General features: G+C 44.2%; 1 protein-coding gene across 1 annotated transcript in view; it reads left to right on the top strand.

Moving 5' to 3' along the window:
- Positions 1-14,713, top strand: part of VWA3B (von Willebrand factor A domain containing 3B) — a 208,443-nt gene that overhangs the window by 190,267 nt on the left and 3,463 nt on the right. The window contains exons 24-26 of the mRNA XM_077749344.1: positions 1,124-1,248; positions 2,872-3,009; positions 5,824-5,924. Coding sequence (XP_077605470.1) covers positions 1,124-1,248; positions 2,872-3,009; positions 5,824-5,924 — 364 coding nt within the window. The remainder of the gene's footprint in view (positions 1-1,123; positions 1,249-2,871; positions 3,010-5,823; positions 5,925-14,713) is intronic.

Below are 14,713 nucleotides of genomic sequence, written 5' to 3'. Positions count from 1 at the left end.
GGGGTGGCTTATATCTAAGAAAGATGACTGAGATTGCCAAGCCTCTGTAGGAGATAAGCCCAGGCCCCTGAAATGGTTCCTGGAGACATTTCAGAGCCAGGAGACGCAGTCTCACCTCTCAGGGGTGAGGACAAAGAGAAACTGGAGCATAAGGGAAAACGAAAATGAGAAGCTGATCTTGAATCAGGACATAGAGATGGTAGCAACTCCTTAATGACATGGAGAAGGAGGGAGTGCAGAGGCTGAGCCCTAACTCGATAGGCCCACCCTGGGGTCTTCCAGCTCCCGGAGCACAGCCAGCCACGGTGTCCACACAGTGAGGCCGCTTCTAACTTTACGCTAGGAGTCACTGCACTAATTTCTGCAGGTAAACCGAGGACCACTTCTGCAGAGATTGCACAAAGGAAAAAACAACAGAAGGATCTAAAAGGGGGTTGTTTTAACGTACGAAACAAAAAGTCTAATCATCTAGAGCAGGGGTTGGCAGACTTTTTCTGGAAAAGACACGTAATAAATGGCATTTTCCTTTCCTACTGTAATCATCCCTTTGAGTACGACTAAAAGACAAGAAAACTTCTTATGTCTTTTTCCTTTGTTCCTTTTTCAGTTGTGCATTTTAGGGACACTGTGGGATGCGTTCAACCTAGTTAGCTTTTCATTTATCTAATAGTAAATGAAAAGTTGGCGGTGAGAGTTCAAATGTCTTTTTACTTCTACAATTTAACAACACTGATTTTCTATATGTGAGTAATATAGCAGGAAATATGGCTAAAATAAGTAAGTAAGGAAATCAGATGGTAGGAAGTGCCCAGGAAGAGGATATTTGTTTCTAGGAATGATGTTCTTGTCAGGATTGTTGCTGGTGATGCTGGACAAACCTGCTTCTGCTGTTCTCTGGGCTTCCCAGCTCAGCGGGTGCTCCAGACCAGAGCTCAGCACTTCACCACTTTGGGTCAGTCAAGCCCAGTATGCAATCGTACAGTATCCAGCGCTATCTCGTGGAGAACTCAGAGGGGCATACTGATCTAAGCAGGCAAAGTGTTCTAAATTAGCCAACAAGATGGGGCAAACCTAAGGGAATAGGCATGCTTTGTCTTTATATTTTAAATCTGATTCCTTTCAGGAGTGGTGAAGAAGTGTGTGAGCCCCACCCACGCACTGGTGGACTTCAGGTACGGAGACACCAAGGTTGTGCCTACCTCGTTCATCACGCCTGTTGGGGGTGCCATGCCCTGCCCGCTGCTCCAGGTACCTGCTACAGCGATCTTTCCTGGGGGCGCTTTCCACCGTCCCCACAGCTGTGGGTAACGGGATGGCGAGGCCACCGGTGGGCCTTTGCTAAACATCTGGTTGGGCTCCTCCCGGGAGCTTGTGTTTGGACAAGAAAAGCAGTGGCCCCTGTGCCTATGGCCCCTTGCCTGGTGACTTTCTTGCCGCACTTCATCTGCTAACTCCCTATTGGGTGGTCTCATGACTGCCCGGACTGGCTTGCATTAGCACCTGTGGCCCTTGTCACTTTACAGAAGTAGATGGTCATGGAAGGGAATTGCTATAACTGCTAACGCCCTTGAAAGTTAACTTTATCATTTTTTTTTAGTTTATTTATTTTGAGAGAGTGCACGTGCAAGTGGGGGAGGGGCAGAGAGAGAGACAAAGAGAATCCCAAGCAGACTCAGTACAGACCCCGATGTGGGGCTCAAACTCACGAACCGCGAGATCACAACCTGAGCCAAAATCTAGAGTCAGATGCTTAACCGACTGAACCACCCAGGCACCCCGACAACTGCCCTTGAAACTTTAACTGCAGGGGCGCCTGGGTGGCTCAGTCGGTTAAGACTCGGACTTNCTGTGCTGACAGCTCAGAGCCTGGAGCCTGCTTCGGATTCTGTATCTTCCTGTCTCTCCGCCCCTCCCCTTCTCATGCTCTGTCTCTCTTTGTCTCAAAAATAAACATTTAACAAAAATTTTTTAAACGAAACTTTAACTGCAAAAGATTATATTAAAACAGATTAAAGAACAAGGGCAGAGGTAGTACTTTCCTTGACATTGTAGTCAGTTAATGCCAGACCTTGAAGCCATAATGCCATTATGCCTCAACATGCATTCCGCAGGTGAGCTGAGCTGATGTGCTCTCCTCTGCATAGGAATTCATAAGAGCTGTACGGCCTCTGGCCCATCCTCCTCCCATCCACCCAGCAGACAGAAAGCCTCCCAGAGCTCCCTACTGCCATTCCTTGGACAGGGGGAGCCGGCAGGAAAAGCGCCCAATGAGCCCTCCCAGGATTCCATGTTGGTTGTCTGCTGCCACCTCCCCGGACCCGACCCAGAGCACCCATCGGCGCACTTTATCCCTGATAGGTGGTCCTGTCCACGTGACCAGTGCTCATCAGCCTCTGCATGCCCCTTCACAAGGTTTCCCTTCTGCTGGAAGCTGTCTCTTTGTAACTTTTGCCCGTGGTGTGTGCTTGGGGGCAACATTAAATAAACCTGCCCCTTTCCTTTGGGTGATGGCGCTTGAGGTCTATGAGGACACTGCTCGTATCTCTCCTGGTCTTAATGTGAAACACCTTCCTTCAACCAGTCTTTGTAGGATATGGTTTCCAGACCTCTGGCCGTCTTGCTGGCTGTCCCTAGGATCCTTGTGAGGTGAAGAAGTCCTACTAAATGGGGCTCCCCCAAACTGATCACAAAATTCTGGGTGTGGCCCAGCAAGCCCGGAGAAGTTTGAAACCATTGACTCAGTGGAGAAAAAATATGTCTTTGAATTGTAGCCTCAGTACTTTCTCATCATCTTGGGTCATTTTAAAACAAGCTTATATTAACATCGTAAGATCTAGAATATTTGCTATGACATAATGTTTTCATCTACAGGTTGGAGATTATGTCTTTGCCAAAATAGTGACTCCCAACGGATTTGACTTCTATGTCCCTGCCATTGTCATAGCACTTCCAAATCAGGATATTGCCGAAGATAAATTCTACACAGTTTTGAAGTGTAACAACCGGAGAGTAAGTAGACTTTCATGGAGGAAAGGGCTTTCTCACTAGGCAGAAAATGGCTTCTTTTACCTTTTACCCCCGCTGTCCCGGACGATGCCTCTCTTTCCTGGCTCTGCCAGAGGTACTGAAGGAATGATTTCCCTGGCTGTACCTGTGCCCTTTGCCCATCCACTCTGCACCACAAAATCTACCCTCACGAAGGTTGCCATGGCTTCTTTCTCCTTCACCCAATGGCCTTTCGGGCTCTCATTCTGCATCTGACCGCTGGGGAGGCTCATGCCAGTTCCTTACTGTCCCTCCCCACGCTCTTACAGGTTCTCTCTCTCTTCCTTGCCTGCTGCTACTCAGCCTGCTCTGACCTTACATTCCCCCTCCCGGCCCTCCTTATGAATTTCCCCCAGATGCTTTAGAAAGCTCTTCATTAGTTTACAGATCTGATGATGTCACTTGTCTGCCTGACATCTTCCCCCCTTCTCCCCCACCCCGCCCAAAACACACATGCTTCTCATCAACCTCAAGGAAAAGCCTAGCCTGACCCCATCATGGCTCCAGCCCCATGGAAGGCTCACTGCTTCCTGAACACTGTTGTTTTCTCTAAGCCCCTAGTCTTTCCCTTTTCCTGGACCACCCTCCCTATCTTCTTTCCACAGAAACTCCTGTCACAGAAAGACTCTGCCCAACTGTCACTTCCTGCTGAGGCCCTCAGGGGTCCCTCTTCTCATATTGGCTTCCTTACTAACCTCTTAGTTCCTTAGAGGTAGGAAGGCAGGGACAGTGGCCTATTCATCTTTGTAGCCTCAGTACATCCCCTGATGAACAGAAGGGACAATTTAAAAATTGCTTTTTTAAATTCTTAAATGAATAAGGCCACCTGGGTGGCTCAATTGGTTGAGCCTCTGACTTCAGCTCAGGTCATGATCTCACCGTTTGAGTTTGAGCCCCTCATCGGGCTCTGTACTTACAGCTCAGAGCCTGGAGCCTGCTTCAGATTCTGTGTCTCCTTCTCTCTCGGCCCTTCCCCTGCTCATGCTCACTCTCTCTCTCTCTCTCTCAAAAATAAATAAACATTAAAAAAAATTCTTAAGGGGCACCTGGGTGGCTTAGTCAGTTAAGCGTCCGACTTTCGCTTAGGTCATGATCTCGTGGTTCGTGGGTTCGAGGCCCGCATCGGGCTCTGTGCTGACTGCCAGCTCAGAGCCTGGAGCCTGTTTCAGAGTCTGTGACTCCCTCTCTCTCTGACCCTCCCCTGCTCACGCTGTCTCTCTCTCTCTCCTAGAAATAAATAAAACATTAAAAAAAAACTTTTAAAATTTCTTAAATGAATAATGTTGCTGATGGAAATAACATTGTCTTGACGAACCTTTTGATATGCCTGGAAATTAGACTAACAAGCAAAAAGCAAGAGGCAAAATACTCATAGCTAACTTTATTAAGCACTTACTATGTGCCACAGACACTAAACCAGGTACTTTATATGTAATGAACAACTGAATGCTCAAAACACTGTGAGCAGGTACAATTATTATCCCTGTTTTCAGATAAAGAAACTGAAGCAGAAAGATTAAGTCACACGCAGGGTAAGTGGAACAATGGACATTTGAACCCAGGCAGTCTGGCTCCACGGCCTACATTCTGAATGCGTCTCTGTGCCCAACTGTCTAGTATACAGAATACACATAACCAGTCCATTCTTGACTGTAGCATGAGGTGTATTCATCAGGGGAAGAGTCGTGGTAAATGAATTTTAGAATTAAGGTCAATAAGTGGAGACCAGGATAGCCAGAGGCCCCGGAAGCTCTGTGTCCAGTCTGACAGAACAAGAAGGAGAAAGGGCTGCCTTCTCAACAACCCAGAAAAAAAAACTTTAAGAGAAAATTGACCTTCCTAGAGCTGTTTGGATGACAATAAACAGTCTGGCAGGGCAGCAGGCTGGAAGCTTTTCTTTTTCCTTTTTTTTTTTTTTTTAATGTTTATTATTTATTTTTTGAGAGAGAGAGTGACAGAGGCCCAGAGCACGAGCAGGGGAGGGGCAAAGAAAGAGGGAGACACAGAATCCGAAGTGGGCTCCAGGCTCCGAGGTGGAGCCTGACATGGGGCTCAAACTCACAGACTGTGAGATCATTACCTGAGCCAAAGTTGGACACTTAACCAATGGAGCCACGCTGGTGCCCCATTTCAGGAAGCTTTTCTGACATGTGGCACTGGCTCTGGGGATGTCTGCTAGGCAAGAGGGGGGAAGCAAATCAAGGGACATTTGAAGACATGTCCCTACACATGCCCTAGGGTGTGGGGAGAGACGATCCCTGACAAAGAGCCTCAAAGCCCAGGAGGGACCTTGGAATTAACCCACAGGGCAGTGAGGCCCTAGAGTCTAAAGCAGCGTGGTCAGGGTGATAGACCCTGAAGACCATTCTGATAGAGATTCCTGGGGCTGAAGTTGGCACATTCAGCTCAGGGTGATGGTTATAATTCTGAGTCTAGGAAAGAGATGGCCAAGGCTGAAGTAAAGGTAGAAAGGTGGATCTGTGGAGGGATGTGTGGGTGTGCATGGGCATGCGCGTGAGCAGTCACGTGCATCTTGTGTGGATGGCCTTGGCACGTGATCCAGGATATGGAGAAACGAGAAATGAGAGCACTCAGTAATGACTTTCATTCAGCATATGATTATGAAGCTAGGCTCTGCAATTTGACTGCCCTCTTAAGTGTCACCCTGAATAGGAGAATGGCTAGCAGCTCTTTTAATGGGTTGAGCTAAAGAAAATTACATCTAAATTGTGGACATTTCTGACTTAAGTTGTGTGAACCCTTTTGGTATTATTACAGGAATTTTGCCCTCGGAGTGCACTTATTAAGATCAGCCAAAACAAGTATGCTCTCTCTTGCTCTCATATAAAATCAGCCCCGATTGAGGAGGATCTAAAAGTGTAAGTAGACCCAACTTTTTATACTCCCTGGATTTTATTTATATCTTTGCACCTTTCATCTGTTTCTGGGTTGGGATTCATGATCTCTAAATACTTGTGGAGAAAAGCAGAGGTGGAGGACCTCTTGCTTAAAATGTGGTTATTTTGTTTTTGTTTTAGTGTATATTTATTTTTGAGAGAGAGATAAAGTGCAAGCAGGGGAGAGGCAGAGAGAAAGAGAGGGAGACACAGAATTGGAAGCAGGCTCCAGGCTCCGAGCTATCAGCATAGAGCCCGACGGGGGACTTGAACTCACAGACCACATGATCATAACCTGAGCCAAAGTCAGACACTTATCCAACTGAGCCACACAGGCACCCCTAAAATGTCATTTTATGATTATTATTCCTTCAACATCACACCTCTTACTTGCTGGTGATTTGCCTATCTGATTCTAATCTCAAATGCAACATTATTTTACTGACTCTTCAGAAAAGTACTCAGTCCTGTCATGGACCTGAAGAAATTATTCCCCTTTTATTTGTAAGGGTTCAAAGCCTTCTAATGAAGTCTCACTGTAAAGCAAAGGTTAGATTAAGTTGCAGTTCGGAATGTCTGTCTGTCCCCTTGCTGGAGAGCTAGAGTAAGGTGTTGGCCCTGGCTTGCCGTACCCAGGTGAGGGTGGGTGAGTGGGTAAGTGGCAGTTTCCAGGGGATACAATGGGGTGAATGCATTTTCATCTGAGGAAGTAGTACTGCTAAAATCTGGGAAGATAGGTTAAAGTCAACAAGAAGAATCTGAGGCTTAGAAAGCAGACAAAAACCCAAGTCCTTGGGGCCAATGAGGGGCATTACAGTTGGAGTTGGAGCCATGACTTTGGAGGTGAAGGGTGAGGGAAGGAGCAGGGATTAGGGAAAGGGATCATGAAAACACCCTCCAACTTCACTTGGAGTTTGTGGGTTGTCAGGGGTGCCAACCTTCATTCTCGTGATGGCATCACCTGGTACTTCATAAGCAGAAACAATCAGATGTTCTCTTCTCCACTCCTTTTCCTTCACCTCTAGGCTTGTGGAAACTTCTGTCTTTTTCGTTGATGTCAAAATCCCTTCTCTCGTCCAAGGCTGACCTGCCCACCAGACTCCAGAGGCCATCCCCACTGTCTTTGGTCTCCTCATGCCACAGCCCTAGCTGGCTTCTGGAAGGGTTGAGCAGAGGAATCTTCCTTGTGTACAAATCTGCTCCTGCCCCTCCCCTACATAAAATACCCTTCAGAGTCCCCCTCCCATGCCTTCTGGGTTTTTTGTTTTGTTTTGTTTTGTTTAATTTTAGTTAGTTAATATAAAGTGCAATATTGGTTTCAGGAGTAGAATTTAGTGATTCATCACTTACATACAACACCCAGTACTCATCACAGGTGCCTTCCTTAGTATCCATCAGCCATCTAACCCATTTTATTCTAGCTTACCCTCTTGTGGGTCTGATTCAGGTGTACCTCCCTAGCCTCACTTCTCCCTAGCCACCCCCCAACCAACCTCCCACAGGCCCTCTGCACACTAACCATGCTAAACTCCTTGTAGCTTTCCCCCCACACCATGCTTTTTCAGGACTCTGTGCTTTGTATAAGCTAAGCATTCCCTCCCCCTGGAATGTTATTTACCCTTGGCCACCTAAGGAACTCTTAACATTGAAATCAAGCATTGCCATCACTCTGTCATGTTCTGAGACTCTAGCAGTGAGGTGATCTCACTGTGTATCATGTAGAGATTTCATTACAGAAATTTTCCCTTCTGTTGGGCCATGTTCCTTCTCAATTTCTCACTCCTGTTAGGCATGAGTCCTTGAAAGCAGATGCCAGGTTCTATCCACTTCTCGACCATAGTTGCCAATGTCCAGTTGATAGGATGAGCCCAATGACTACTTGAGGAATGAACCAGTGAACAAATACTAATGGACACCCAGCATTGTTCCTTGAGAGGTGTGTGGTTTCATAAAGCATTTTTCCTTTGGTATTATTATTGCAAATATACACTAAAATCTTTCATTCTCTTCCAGATGACTATGATGTTTCATTTATAATTAAAGCACATTTTTTATTAATCTCAAAATCCTACTCAAAGTGATATCCAAATTACAATACATTTTAAAGGAATATGAATAGATAGGTCTAGGTATTGACTATTTTCACTAAATTCAACATTATCAATCCTATTTTAGAATTAAAATTCAATTCTTTGTTGAGAAAAGCCTTTAATTGTTTCCTATCTGAGTCCTGCCCCAGGCCTTATTTAAAACTCTTAGCTGCTGGGGGAGGGGGCAAGATGGTGGAGAAGTAAGGAGCTCCATACTTGCACTCACGCCCATACATCACACGGAAAAGATCTGAAGCCATTGGAGACCTTACGAAACCTGAGAGATTGGGGAAAAAAGGACGCAGAATCCACTGAGAAAGCCTTCTAACGGCTACCTCAAGAAACAAGCCAGAGTACACAAGGTGGAGAGTCCCAAATATCACTACGAATAGGAAAATAAAATAACCAAGGTCCCAACAAGAGAGACCAAGAGATACCATTCAAAAAACACTCTCTGAAAGGATAGGCCCTGGACAGTCAAAGAGTCTTCTTGGATACAGCAGCGCTCATAGATACAGAGAGCATAACAGGTCTTTAAAACCAACAAGAGCCAGAAAGCTAACTAAAATGACGAAACGAAAGAGCTATCCTCCAAAGAAACTCCAAGAAGAAATGATAGCTGATGAACTGCTCAAAACAGATTATCAGCAACNTAAAAAAAAATTGAATTAAATTAAAATTTAAAAAAATAAAACTCTTAGGTGCTAATTATCTACCCTGACTTCTAGGGCTTTCTCTACACAGTGGAAGCATTCATTGACTCTCTAGTCTACCCCTGGTAACGTCCCCTGTTTTTTGCTCTGTCTCTCTGCTAGCCAAGAGACTGCATTTAATTCTCTTAAGCAGAGGTCATGTCCAACCCACTAAGTTCTCTCTAGTCTGTCTCCGTTTGTATAATGAGGGCCGGCAGTGTGAGCACACAGACTGAAGGTGCAGGTCTTATTTTATCTCCTCTGGGCTTTCCTTTTGGCAGGTCCTTTCTCATCAGGAGCACTTTTGTTTGTCTTTAGTAAGGCTTCACCTCATTATAGGAAATGAGACCATTAAAAAAGAAAAAAAAAACAATCCCAGTTCTTTCTTTATGGGCTAATTAAAGAAATGTGCTATAGCTTCCAACAGCAGAATAGCCCCTGACTAAATTTAACTTAAAAATTTTGAATCCATCCTAACCATCCATTTGGGGTTGGTCACACCGGGGTGCATGGCCCCCGGCAGCTCGGTGGACCAGGATGCCAGACATTCAGCTCTCCGTCTTCTATCCCTCCTCTTTTTCTGCTTTCTTTGAGACCTTCAGTTGTGGGTGACAGAGTATTTCCCATAGGCCCCTCTTCTGGTTCCTAGCTGAGGGTGACACCCAGTGAAAAAAGGAAAGTATTTGGAGGGTGGAGGGATTGAATATGGCCAACGCTGATGCAGAGTTTAAGTTTCAGCTTAAAATCTGACACCAGAATGATTCTAGGGGACTCTTGTCCTCCATCGTCCAATATGTCCCCCATATTGCTAAATTCCAAGTAACTTGTTCTTAAAGGCTGCTGCATGGGAGGCATTCCTGGTGAGTTTGATGCTCTGGCTTTGGTTTTCTCTAGTGAAGGAAAGTGCCTTTACCAAACCTTATTCAACCACCCACTGTGAGGTGGTTGAGTACAGGCTGGGGACTGCGTGCTCCTCCAGGCAAGGTGCCCCGGCAGGCTTAAGCTGAATCCCCATACCTGGTGTCATGTAACTGACTGAGTGTCCCTCCCAGCCATAGCTGGGATCCATCCTCCATTCTTGACAGAGCAGAGCTTGGGCAGATTACCTCTGAGGTTCCTCCTTAAGGAGTTTGAAGGAGTTAGAGTTCTTGAAAAAATTAGCAACATTCTAAATGTGATCAGGAAGGGGCACCTGGAGCCTGCTTCGGATTCTGTGTCTCCTTCTGTCTGTCTGCCCCTGCCCTGCTCTCTTGCTTGCTCTCTCTGTCTCTCTCTGTCTCTGTCTCTCTCTCTCAAAAATAAACATTTAAAAAAATTTTAAAGTGATCAGGAAAATCAGAGAGAGCTAATCATTTTCTCTGTTTCAAAAAAATCAGTGGACATCTGAAAGAAATTGCTGGGCAGCAAGATCCTAAAGACAAGGACTGTTCTTTTCTTGATGTGTGATTGTAATTGTGTGGACTTGGGGACGTGGCTGTGTATGAGTCTACGGGAGGGGAGACCACGCTCCTAGGGTTCAGATGTGTGCTGTCCATCCCAAGCCAGACAGAGATCCAGCAAAAAAAGAGAACTACAGGCCAATATCCTTGATGAATACGGATGCAAAAATCCTCAACAAGATCCTTGCAAATCGAATCCAGCAGCATATCAAAAGAATCATCCACCAAGATCAAGTGGGATTCATTCCTGGGTTACAGGGCTGGTTCAACATTCGCAAAACAATCAATGTGATACATCATATCAATAAAAGAAAAGATAAAAACCATATGATCCTGTCAATAGATGCAGAAAAAGCATTTGACAAAATACAGCATCCCTTCTTAATAAAGACTCTTGAGAAAGTTGGGATAGAAGGAACCTACTTAAACATCATCAAAGCCATCTATGAGAAGCCTTCAGCTAACATCATCCTCAACGGGGAAAAACTGAGAGCTTTCCCCCTGAGATCAGGAACACGACAGGGATGTCCACTCTCACCACTGTTGTTTAACATAGTGCTGGAAGTCCTAGCATCAGCCATCAGACAACAAAAGGAAATCAAAGGCATCAGAATTGGCAAAGAGGAAGTCAAACTTTCACTCTTTGCAGACGACATGATACTCTACATAGAAGACCCGACAGACTCCACCAGAAGCCTACTAGAACTGATCCAAGAATTCAGCCGAGTTGCAGGGTACAAAATCAACGTACAGAAATCGGTTGCATTTTTATACAGCAACAATGAAGCAACAGAAAGAGAAATCAAGAAACTGATCCCATTCACAACTGCACAGATGTGTGCTGTCCAGGTCTGTGCTCAGCCCCTGATTCCTGAGTATTAGTGCTCATTGTCTTCCTTTGAGCAGTTTAATCATTTTCCATCAAGCCATTTGGATTTAGGAATATGTCCCAAAGGAAATTGTAATTCTGTGCTGGTTAACATTCCTCCCTTTCCTCTGTGTAATGTGGCCTCACATTGTCTTCCTGACAGCAGTGATATTAAGTCGTTGATTGAAACCTCAAGATTCAGTGCTGGCTCTGACATTACATGAGATGAATCACTTCCCATAATCTTGCCGCATCACTGCTGACTTCTTCCCTTAGAAGGAGCTGTGCATCTGAAATCATTAAGCCTCAGTATGTTATTAGCTCCCTCGTCCCTTCTGGTCAGATTAAGAGCCCCATTTTCTAGGCTGGAGCAAAGACCTGAAAAACAAGCAGTTCAGGAATAAACCCTGCCTATGAGTGTCCCATATTATCTGGAGGGACAAATGCCATTGCCTATTTTCGGAAAGTGTTCTGTAGTGCCCTAGTATAAGAGAGCATAGAGAATCATAGCGATTTTTAACCCTGAGGGCCAGTGGTAACAATTGGGATGGCAGCAACCTTATCAGTCTCTCCATTTTCTGCTCCTTCATTAAAATTCAGGGGCCTCGTGGTCCTCATCACACATCTATTCGGTGCTCCCAATCTAAGGCTGGCTTTCTGACAGACACTTAGAGCAAAATAGAAACGAGGCCTCAGAAAACCAGCGAGATAGGGCAAACTGGCAAGTTGGCATTGATCGGTGAACGAGGTGGGTTTTGACCCAAAGAGAGTGTGGAGTGGGTGCTCAGCACTTTCTTCCCTAAAGAGCCAGTGAAGTCACCATGCCTGGCTTCCCTCACCATACCCCCACCCCCTGACACACACATATGTAACTTTGACCTGTTTGTCACATTATTTAAACAAACCTGTAGCCTAAAATAATTAATAGGACACTGAATTTTTCTTGGGTTTGGAATGAGATGAGGGAAAAGAAAGCCATTTAGCGGCACCTTTCTGGGCTTACTGATGCATAATGTCCACTGACTAGCAGTCAAGAGCATGGCCACCCTCCCTCTTCCTCAGAGTGGGCTTGGGCCAAACAGAGTGAGGGTGCATGTTGCGGGCCAGGGAGAGGGGTGCGGATAAGAACTTTCGTATCAGATTCACACCTACCCTGCTCCGCCCACCCCCTGCAAGGGGACATTTCCTTGTGGAATATCTTGAACTTGGTTGACATCAGTAAAACAGGGTAGCTGCTTATGTGATGTGAAGCATTTCCTTGATCAAAATTCTGGTCTGCTTTTTATTCTGATCATGACAGCTTGCATATTTTTATTCTTATTCCAAAAGTATGCGTTTGTTAATATAATTTAGAAATTAAAAGCAAAAAGAATATAAAAACCAGCCATCGTTCCACATTTCAAAAGTAATTACCATTTGTATTTTGGCACATATCCTTCTAGAGTGTTCTCTCTGCAATGTTGATTATTTTTCCTCCAAACAAAAATTTTTGTTTCCCTCATCGTTTATAACACTCATAAAAAAATTTTAAGTGTGGAAAAAGTGACAATCTTCCTGGAACTATTTTCCCTGAGGCAACTATTAACCATTTGATGGAAAGGTTTCTAGTCATTCGTTTGTGTTCACAGTCCTAACAACAAAAGGGAAACATAGCCTATTGTTGTTTGTGACTTTTTCCCCACTTAACAATATATTACTTGCTTTCGTCTTGATGGGGATACCTTTTGATTTGTTAAAATTTAATTATCGAGGTGACTTATGTGACCAGTCGCCTACTGAAGACTAGACATGTGTTACTTCTCTGTCTTTTCTGCTCTTCTTCCTGGTTTCTTTGCATGATCATCTTCCTGGTATCCTTCAAATAGGCAGGTCAGCCTCTCTTCCACCTTTCTCTTTGGGTGCCTTTTCCTCTACTTTCCCTCCCTCCTCCCTTGTTGCCCTTCTTTCTGAGGGACTATAGGAGGTAGACTGGACTCTGACCAGTCCTGATACGTGGGAGATGTACATGGGAAATTTTCAGAAACCATCTCTAAAAAGGAAATAGAATTTATCAATTTAGTCTGTTCCAGAGGGAAGCAGCAATGTGAGGGATAGTTGATGGTAATTAGGTAAGATTTTAGATTTCATGGAGCAGGGGTTGTGTTACAGCCTTGTGGTGTGATTTCAAGAAAAGTCTGAGAACCCAGATCACAGAACTTCCACATCTACATAGGTGCTGACCTCATATTTCAAGATAATATTGTTTGTGGCCTCCTGGGAAGGCTTTCTCCCATGTTACTGCTGTTGCTTGGGCCATTTTTTTTTATTGTGTTAAATACACATATCGTAAAATGTATTGTTTTAACCATTTTTAAGCATACAGTTCAGTGACATTACGTACATTCACATTGCTGTGCAGCCAGTCCCAAAATTTTTTCATCATCCCAAACTATGACTCTGTACCCACTGACCACTAAGTCTCCATTCCTTTGTGACCAACATTTCATTTAGCATAATGTCTTCTAGGTCCATCCATGTTATAGCCTATGTCAGAATCTCCTCCCTTTTTAAGACTGAATAAGATTTTCTTGTATGTATATACCACAGTTTGTTTATCCATTCATCTGTTGGTGGATACTTGGGTTGTTTCCACCTTTTGGCTATTATGAGTAATGCTGTAGTGAACACAGGTGTGTGAGTCCCTGCTTTCCTTCCTGTTGATACATACACAGAAGTGGAGTTGCCGGATCATATGGTAATTCTATTTTTAATATTTTCAGAAATTGCCATACAATTAATACAGCAGCTTTACCATTTTTATATTCCCACCAACAGTGTACAGGGTTCCAGTTTCTCCATATCCTTACCAATATCTGTTATTTTTTGACTCTGCTTTTTTTTTTCCTTGATAACAGCTATCCTAATGAGTATAAAGCCCATTTTTAAATCTCTCTTGGGAATTATCTCCTGAGTCTTTGAGCCATTCCTTGAAAAGTATCACATGTAGTGAATCTTGATCCTTTGAAGAAGGATTTGATTGATATAATTTTCTTTTTAGAAATAACTAAAAATCTTTTCCCACTCTTTATTTTTCCTTGGTAATTTCCAAGAGGATGTGAAGAAGCAGTGATCAAAAGTTATTCAGAGTGAAAGCTGGGTGATCAAGGTGGTAGATACTGATTATGGGAACAAAATAAGGTTTACCACCAGGAAACTGTTTTTAACTTACCCTGAAGTCCCTGAAAAAGGCAAGCTCCCAAAATGATGTGCCATGAGGGCATGGCAGGAATGAAGTCATGATGTTCCCAAGATACCTTCTTTGAAATACAACATTTCTGGATAAATAAACTGACCAATATATTTTTATTTTATAAAAAAATATTTTTCATTTTCTTCCCATTTCCTCCACCCTCATCCCCCCGCCCAGGCCCTGGCAGCCAGCCACCATTTTACTCTGTTTCTATAGCACATATAAGTGAGATCACACAGTATTTGTCTTTCTCTGACTTATTTCACTTAATATAACACCCTTACAGTCTATCCTTGTCACAAATGACAGGGTTTCCTTCTTCTTTTTTTTTTTTCAAGTTTTAATGTCTTTTTAAATTTATTTCTGAGAGAGACAGAGAGAGAGAGAGAGAGCGCATATAAGCAGGGGAAGGTCAGAGAGAGAGGGAGACACAGAATCTGAAGCAGGCTCCAG

The sequence above is a fragment of the Crocuta crocuta genome, unplaced genomic scaffold, assembly GCF_008692635.1.
Source record: "Crocuta crocuta isolate KB4526 unplaced genomic scaffold, BGI_CrCroc_1.0 scaffold118, whole genome shotgun sequence".
Classification (NCBI taxonomy): Eukaryota; Metazoa; Chordata; class Mammalia; order Carnivora; family Hyaenidae; genus Crocuta; species Crocuta crocuta.
Note: the sequence above shows the minus strand (reverse complement) of the source record. Positions and strands in the feature narration are given on the sequence as shown.